This window comes from Patagioenas fasciata, chromosome 31 (genome assembly GCF_037038585.1).
Source record: "Patagioenas fasciata isolate bPatFas1 chromosome 31, bPatFas1.hap1, whole genome shotgun sequence".
Taxonomy (NCBI): Eukaryota; Metazoa; Chordata; class Aves; order Columbiformes; family Columbidae; genus Patagioenas; species Patagioenas fasciata.
The window spans coordinates 3,229,275-3,238,404 of NC_092550.1; the positions used below are offsets into that span (position 1 = coordinate 3,229,275).

Below are 9,130 nucleotides of genomic sequence, written 5' to 3' on the forward strand. Positions count from 1 at the left end.
TGGGGGCGATTTGGGGGTAAAAATGGGGATTTTGGGGCTCCTGGAGGGGATTTGGGGACGGAAATGGGGATTTTGGGGCTTCTGGAGGGGATTTGGGGACAGAAATGGGGATTTTGGGGCTTCTGGAGGCGATTTGGGGACAGAAATGGGGATTTTGGGGCCATTTTGGGGCATTTTGGTGCCATTTTGGGGCAATTCTTGGCATTTTTAGGCCCTTGGGGGGTGATTTTGGGGCAATTTTGGAGCATTTTGGGGCCATTTCCTGGTTTTTTGGTTTCATTTTGGGGCCATTTCAGGGCATTTTGGGGCTATTTCGAGGTATTTGGGCTCCTTTTTGGGACCTTTTGAAGCATTTTGGGCCATTTTGGGGCATTTTGGAGCCGTTTTGGGGCAATTTTCGTTCATTTTGGGGCTATTTTTGTTTATTTTTGTGCCATTTTGGGGCATTTCTTGGCGTTTTTAGGCCGGTTTAGGGGGATTTTGGGGCATTTTGGGGCCATTTCCTGTTTTTCTGGTTCCACTTTGGGGCCATTTCAGGGCATTTTGGGGCTATTTCAGTTCATTTTGGGGCCATTTCGAGGTATTTGGGTTCCATTTTTGGCTTTTTTGGGGCCCATTTGGAGCATTTTGGGACATTTTGGTGCCATTTTCGTTTATTTTGGGGTATTTGGGGCCCATTTTGGGGCTGGGTCCTCCCGCCGCCATTTCCCGCCCGGGGCGACGCTCCGCCCTCCATCCACCATCTCTATGGCACTTCACGGTCCTCCAAGCGCCGGCCCCGCCCTTCATCCGCGCCGCTCCGCACTTCACATCTCTATGATTCCCCCCCTTTAGTTGCCTGGGGGAGGTGGTGCCACTTCCGGCGTCGCGCTTGCGCTTCCGCTGCGTCTCGGTGGTGGTGAAAGTCACTTGGAGGGGAGACGGTGGGGAATGAACTGGGGTGAACTGGGATGAACTGGGAGGGAATGGGGGGGAACTGGGGGGTCTGGGGACATTGTGAGGGCGCTGGGAGGGGAAACTGGGGGTTACTGGGAGCACTGGGGACACTGGGAGGTCAATGGGGGGAACTGGGAGCACTGGGAAGGGGTTATTGGGAGAACTGGGGGTTACTGGGAGGGAACTGGGAGCACTGGGAGGTCAATGGGGAGTAACTGGGGGTTACTGGGAGCACTGGGAAGGGGCTATTGGGAGAACTGGGGTTACTGGGAGGGAACTGGGAGCACTGGGAGGTCAATGGGGGAGTTACTGGGGGTTACTGGGAGGTCAATGGGGGGAACTGGGGGTTACTGGGAGCACTGGGAGGGGGCTATTGGGGGAACTGGGAGCACTGGGAGGTCAATGGGGAGTTACTGGGAGCACTGGGAAGGGGCTGTTGGGAGCACTGGGGGTTACTGGGAGGTCAATGAGGGGAACTGGGAGCACTGGGAGATCAATGAGGGGAACTGGGAGGGCACTGGGAGTTACTGGGAGCACTGGGAGATCAATGAGGGGAACTGGGAGGGCACTGGGAGTTACTGGGGGCACTGGGAAGGGGCTGTTGGGAGAACTGGGAAGTTACTGGGGGTACTGGGATGGTTACTGGGAGGGAACTGGGAGCACTGGGAGGTCAATGGGGGGTTACTGAGGATACTGGGAGGTCAATGGGGGGTTACTGGGGGTCACTGGGAGCACTGGGAAGGGGTTACTGGGAGTTAATGGGGGATACTGAGAGGCCAATGGGGGGTTACTGGGAGCACTGGGAAGTCAATGGGGGGGAACTGGAGCACTGGGAGGTCAATGTGGGTTATTGGGAGGTCAATGGGGGGGGAACTGGGAGCACTGGGAGGTCAATGGGGGGGAACTGGGAGCACTGGGAGGTCAATGGGGGGGAACTGGGTGCACTGGGAGGTCAATGGGGGGGAACTGGGAGCGCTGGGAAGGAGCTGTTGGGAGCACTGGGAGGTGAATGGGGGGTTACTGGGGATACTGGGAGGTGAATGGGGGGTTACTGGGGGTTACTGAGAGGCCAATGGGGGGTTACTGGGAGCACTGGGAGGTCAATGCGGGGGGAACTGGGAGCACTGGGAGGTCAATGGGGGGAACTGGGAGCACTGGGAGGTCAATGGGGGGGAACTGGGAGCACTGGGAGGTCAATGGGGAGGGAACTGGGAGCACTGGGAGGTCAATGGGGGGGAACTGGGAGCACTGGGAGGTCAATGGGGGGGAACTGGGAGCACTGGGAGGTCAATGGGGGGGAACTGGGAGTTACTGGGAGCACTGGGAGGTTCATTAACCCCATTAATTGCCCCCGTAATTTCCTCATTATCATAGAAACTCGTTAACGTTGGGGCCCAATATTTCATATTGGGGCTCTTAATTAGCCCCATTAATTAGTGCTTGGGGTCCCCCCCCTTGTAATTAATGGGGAGACTCATTAGTGGCAATTAATTGATGAGAATTGATAATTAGGCTTTGATTTTAATTCATTAGGTTGATTATTCCCATTAAGGCTTCTTTTCCTCATTGTTATTAAGGTAATTAATTAGTATTAATATAAAATACTTAATGCATGGGGTTAATTAATACCAGGGGCTTTTAATTAGTCTGGGGGGGCTTAATTAACCACGTTAATTAGTGTTTGGGGGTTGTGTTGTTATTATGGGTCATTATTGGTTATAATTATTAATATTAGAAACTAATAATTAATGAGAGGTTACTAATTAATATTAGAGACTTTAGGTAAGTATTAAGGGGTGTTAATTAGTCGGGGGGCTTAATTAGTGCCATTAATTAGCGTTTTGGGGTTGTTATGGTAGTTAATGTAAGTTGTTATTATTGATTATATTTATTAATATTAGTAATTAATAATTAATGTGAGGGTATTAATTAACACTAGGGGCTTTAAATAAGTGCTAAGGGCTGTTAATTAGTCTGGGGGGGCTTAATTAGCACCATTAATTAGCGTTTGGGGGTTGTCGTGTTCTCATTGGTGGTTATGATAAGTTGTTATTATCGGTCGTATTAATTAATATTAGGGATTAATAGTTAATGTGAGGGTTTTAATTAATATTAGAGGCTTTAAATAAGTAGTAAAGGGTGTTAATTAGTCTGGGGAGGGTTAATTGGTACTGTTAATTATCTAAGTTCTCCTCCTTTTCCCCGTCTCATCCCCCCCTTTCCCATCCCTAAGGGGCCATTAATTGCAGCGGAAGGATAATTAATTATTATGAGGAGATACTAACGAGCTTGGGGGGAGTGTGGGTGACCCCGTGAGGGTGCTAAGGAGTTAATTAGCGTGTTAATTAGCGATGGCGGAGGACGTGAAGGCCAAGCTGGCCCGGTACAAGACGGCGCCGTTCGACAGTCGCTTCCCCAACCAGAACCAGACCAGGAACTGCTGGCAGAACTACCTGGGTGAGCCCGGACGCCTGGGTCCCTCGGGGCATTCCTGGGTCCCTCAGGGCATTCCTGGGTCCCTCCCAAACTCCTGGGTCCCTCGGGGCACTCCTGGGTCCCTCCCAAACTCTTGGGTCCCTCGGGGCATTCCTGGGTCCCTCCCAAACTCTTGGGTCCCTCGGGGCATTCCTGGGTCCCTCCCAGACTCCTGGGTCCCTCGGGGCACTCCTGGGTCCCTCCCGAACTCCTGGGTCCCTCCCAAACTCCTGGGTCCCTCCCAAACTCCTGGGTCCCTCGGGGCACTCCTGGGTCCCTCGGGGCATTCCTGGGTCCCTCCAAAACTCCTGGGTCCCCCCGAACTCCTGGGTCCCTCGGGGCACTCCTGGGTCCCTCCCGAACTCCTGGGTCCCTCCCGAACTCCTGGGTCCCTCGGGGCATTCCTGGGTCCCTCCCAGACTCCTGGGTCCCTCCCAGACTCCTGGGTCCCTCGGGGCACTCCTGGGTCCCTCCCAAACTCCTGGGTCCCCCTCCCTGAACTCCTGGGTCCCTCCCAAACTCCTGGGTCCCTCGGGGCACTCCTGGGTCCCTTGGGGCACTCCTGGGTCCCTCCCAAACTCCTGGGTCCCTCGGGGCACTCCTGGGTCCCTCCCAGACTCCTGGGTCCCTTGGGGCACTCCTGGGTCCCTCCCGAACTCCTGGGTCCCTCGGGGCACTCCTGGGTCCCTCCCAGACTCCTGGGTCCCTCGGGGCACTCCTGGGTCCCTCCCAGACTCCTGGGTCCCTCCCAAACTCCTGGGTCCCTCGGGGCACTCCTGGGTCCCTCGGGGCACTCCTGGGTCCCTCCCGAACTCCTGGGTCCCTCCCGAACTCCTGGGTCCCTCGGGGCACTCCTGGGTCCCTCCCAAACTCCTGGGTCCCTCGGGGCACTCCTGGGTCCCTCCCAAACTCCTGGGTCCCTCATCCCATTGGTGCCCATTGGTGCCCATTGGTGTTCATTGTCCCCATTGATGTCCCATTGACGCCCATTGTCCCATTGGTCCCCATTGATGTCTATTGTCCCATTGACGCCCATTGTCACGTTGACACCCATTGACACCCATTGTCCCATTGATGTCCATTGGTGCCCATTGCCCCCATTGGTCCCCATTGTCCCCATTGGTCCCCATTGATGTCCATTGATGTTCATTGTCCACATTGATGTCCCTTTAGCGTCCATTGTCCCCACTGGTCCCCATTGACGCCCATTGGTCCCCATTGATGTCCATTGATGTTCATTGTCCCCATTGATGTCCCATTGACACCCATTGTCCCATTGATGTCCGTTGTCCCACTGACGCCCATTGATGCCCATTGGTCCCCATTGACACCCATTGACGTCTGTTGTCCCCATTGTCCCCCTTGGTCCCCACTGATGTCCGTTGATGTTCATTGTCCCCATTGACGCCCATTGTCCCCATTGTCCCTATTGTCCCCATTGTCCCCATTTGTCCCCATTTGTCCCCGTTGACGCCCATTGACGCCCATTGACGCCCATTGACGCCCATTGACGCCCATTGACGCCCATTGACGCCCATTGACGCCCATTGACGCCCATTGACGCCCATTGACGCCCATTGACGTCTGTTGTCCCCATTGTCCCCCTTGGTCCCCACTGATGTCTGTTGATGTTCATTGTCCCCATTGATGTCCCATTGATGTCTATCGTCCCATTGACGCCCATTGACATCTATTGTCCCCATTGGTGCCCATTGTCCCCGTTGGTCCCCCTTGATGTCCCTTGATGTCTATTGATGTTCATTGTCCACATTGATGTCCCATTAACGTCCGTTGTCCCAATTCGTCCCCATTGATGTCCGTTGATGTTCATTGTCCCCATTGATGTCCCATTGACGCCCATTGTCCCATTGACGCCCATTGTCGTCTATTGTCCCCATTGTCCCCATTGGTCCCCACTGATGTCTGTTGATGTTCGTTGTCCCAATTGATGTCCCATTGATGCCCATTGATGTTCATTGTCCCCATTGATGTCTGTTGTCCCCATTGATGTCTATTGTCCCCATAGACGGCCATTGACCCCCGTTGAACTCCATTGATGTCTGTTGACGTTCATTGTCCCCATTGATGTCCCATTGACATCTATTGTCCCATTGGTGCCCATTGACCCCCATTGAAGTCCATTGATGTCTATTGACGTTCACTCTCCCCATTGATGTCCCATTGACATCTATTGTCCCACTGGTCCCCACTGGTCCCCATTGGTCCCCATTGGTCCCCATTGGTCCTCATTGGTCCTCGTTGGTGCCCATTGGTGCCCATTGGTGCCCATTGGTGTCCATTGGTGTCCATTGGTGCCCATTGTCCCCCATTGACCCCCATTGAAGTCCATTGATGTCTACTGACATTCATTGTCCCCATTGATGTCCCATTGACATCTATTGTCCCATTGGTGCCCATTGACCCCCATTGACCCCCATTGAAGTCCATTGATGTCTGTTGACGTTCATTGTCCCCACTGATGTCCCATTGACATCTCTTGTCCCATTGGTGCCCATTGACCCCCATTGAAGTCCATTGATGTCTATTGACGTTCATTGTCCCCATTGATGTCCCATTGACATCTATTGTCCCATTGGTCCCCATTGGTCCCCATTGATCCCCATTGGTCCCCATTGGTCCTCATTGGTGCCCATTGGTGCCCATTGGTGCCCATTGGTGCCCATTGGTGCCCATTGGTGTCCATTGGTGCCCATTGGTGCCCATTGTCCCCCATTGACCCCCATTGAAGTCCATTGATGTCTACTGACATTCATTGTCCCCATTGATGTCCCATTGACATCTATTGTCCCATTGGTGCCCATTGACCCCCATTGACCCCCATTGAAGTCCATTGATGTCTGCTGACATTCATTGTCCCCATTGATGTCCCATTGACATCTCTTGTCCCATTGGTGCCCATTGACCCCCATTGAAGTCCATTGATGTCTATTGACGTTCACTGTCCCCACTGATGTCCCATTGACATCTATTGTCCCATTGGTCCCCATTGGTCCCCATTGGTCCCCAGTGGTCCCCATTGGTCCTCATTGGTCCTCATTGGTCCTCATTGGTGCCCATTGGTGCCCATTGGTGTCCATTGATGTCCATTGGTGCCCATTGTCCCCCATTGACCCCCATTGAAGTCCATTGATGTCTACTGACATTCATTGTCCCCATTGATGTCCCATTGACATCTATTGTCCCATTGGTGCCCATTGACCCCCATTGACCCCCATTGAAGTCCATTGATGTCTATTGATGTTCATTGTCCCCATTGATGTTCCATTGACCCCCATTGACCCCCATTGACCCCCATTGACCCCCATTGAAGTCCATTGATGTCTATTGACGTTCATTGTCCCCATTGGTGTCCATTGATGTCCATTGGTGTCCATTGATGTCCATTGACACCCATTGACATCTATTGACGTTCATTGTCCCCACTGATGTCCCATTGACCTCTATTGTGCCGTTGACGTCTATTGTCCCCTTGTCCCCATTGTCCCCAGACTTCCACCGCTGCGAACGCTCATTGGGCGCCCGCGGGGCCGACACCGCCCCCTGCCAGTGGTACTTCCGGGTCTACAAGTCGCTGTGTCCGACCTCCTGGGTGAGAAATTGACCCCAAATGTCACCCCAATGTCCCTCCCTGAGTGTCCCCTGACCCTTGGTGTCCCCTCAGTGTCCCCACAGCCCTGGGGACGTCTCTGGGTCACCCCCCACTGTCCCCCACAGTGTCCCCATTGTCCCCATGTCCCTCTCCATGTCCCCCCACAGTGTCCCCATGTCCCCCCACAGTGTCCCCATGTCCCCCCACAATGTCCCCTTGTCCCCCACAATGTCCCCTTGTCCCCTTTGTGTCCCCCATAGCGTCCTCGTGTCCCCCATAGTGTCCCCATGTCTCCTATAGTGTCCCCCCTACAATGTCCCCAGTGTCCCCTACAATGTCTCCAGTGTCCCCTACAGTGTCCCCATGTCCCCTTTGTGTCCCCACATTGTCCCCATGTCTCCCACAATGTCCCTGTGTCCCCTTAAGTGTCCCCATAGTGTCCCCATGTCCCCCATAGTGTCCCCCCCATTAACCCCCCAGTGTCCCCACGTCCCCTACAATGTCCCTGTGTCCCCTTAAGTGTCCCCATAGTGTCCCCATGTCCCCCATAGTGTCCCCCCATTAACCCCCCAGTGTCCCCATCTCCCCTTTGTGTCCCTCTCAGTGTCCCCATGTCCCCTACAATGTCCCTGTGTCCCCCCAAGTGTCCCCAATAGTGTCCCCATGTCCCTCATAGTGTCCCCCCATTAACCCCACAGTGTCCCCCCAGGTGTCCCCAATAGTGTCCCCATGTCCCCCATAGTGTCCCCCCATCAACCCCACAGTGTCCCCACAATGTCCCCATGGCCCCCACAATGTCCCCGTGTCCCCCCAAGCGTCCCCCATAGTGTCCCCATGTCCCCCATAGTGTCCCCCCAATTGTCCCCATGTCCCCTACAATGTCCCCGTGTCCCCCCAAGTGTCCCCATAGTGTCCCCATGTCCCCCATAGTGTCCCCCCATCAACCCCCCAGTGTCCCCACAATGTCCCCATGTCCCCTACAATATCCCTGTGTCCCCTCAAGTGTCCCCATAGTGTCCCCCCATTAACCCCCCATTGTCCCCAAGTGTCCCCCCAAGTGTCCCCATGTCCCCCCAAGTGTCCCCATGTCCCTTTTGTGGCCCCCCACAATGTCCCTCCCATTGTCACTGTGTCCCCCATGACACCCCAAAGTGTCCCCACATTGTCCCCCTGTCCTCTTTGTGTCCCCCCATTGTCCCCATGTCCCCTACAATGTTCCCTTGTCCCCCCAAGTGTCCCCCATAGTGTCCCCATGTCCCCCATAGTGTCCCCATGTCCCCACAGTGTCCCCTCCCATTGTCCCCATGACCCCTCCCATTGTCCCCATGTCCCCCATAGTGGCCCCACATCCCCTTTGTGTCCCCCCACAGATCCCGGTGTCCCCCACAATGTCCCCCCCACATTGTCCCCATGTCCCCGCAGGTGACAACGTGGGACGAATACCGTGCCGAGGGGACCTTCCCCGGCAAGATCTGAGCGTCCCCACGGGGTTGGGGACACGCGGTGACATGTGGGGACACGGGGGGGGACGCAATGACGCGTGGGGACAGCGCCCGGTGGCACCGACAATAAAGAGTTAAACTGGACCTGGTGGCATCTGGGGTGACAGTTTGGGGGGGGACAGGACGCCTGGGTCCCTTGGGGCACTCCTGGGTCCCTTGGGGCACTCCTGGGTCCCCTCCTGAACTCCTGGGTCCCTCCTGAACTCCTGGGTCCTGTGGGGAACTCCTGGGTCCTTTGGGGCACTCTTGGGTCCACTCCCGAATTCCTGGGTCCTTTGGGGAACTCCTGGGTCCTTTGGGGAACTCCTGGGTCCTTTGGGGCACTCCTGGGTCCACTCCTGAACTCCTGGGTCCCTCCTGAACTCCTGGGTCCTTTGGGGCACTCCTGGGTCCCTCCTGAACTCCTGGGTCCCTCCTGAACTCCTGGGTCCTTTGGGGCACTCCTGGGTCCCTCCTGAACTCCTGGGTCCTGTGGGGAACTCCTGGGTCCTTTGGGGCACTCTTGGGTCCACTCCCGAATTCCTGGGTCTCTCCTGAACTCCTGGGTCCTTTGGGGAACTCCTGGGTCCTTTGGGGCACTCCTGGGTTCACTCCCGAATTCCTGGGT

The 9,130-nt window shown here is 55.3% G+C and overlaps 1 protein-coding gene across 1 annotated transcript; it reads left to right on the forward strand.

Moving 5' to 3' along the window:
- COX6B1 (cytochrome c oxidase subunit 6B1) lies at nucleotides 1-8,607 on the forward strand. The gene is made up of 6 exons (XM_065859732.2): nucleotides 1-16; nucleotides 835-923; nucleotides 2,470-2,513; nucleotides 3,286-3,393; nucleotides 6,921-7,021; nucleotides 8,444-8,607. The coding sequence occupies exons 4-6, from the start codon at nucleotides 3,288-3,290 to the stop codon at nucleotides 8,495-8,497; spliced, it is 261 nt and encodes an 86-aa protein (XP_065715804.1). The 5' UTR covers nucleotides 1-16; nucleotides 835-923; nucleotides 2,470-2,513; nucleotides 3,286-3,287; the 3' UTR covers nucleotides 8,498-8,607.
- The last annotated feature ends 523 nt before the right edge of the window (nucleotides 8,608-9,130 follow it).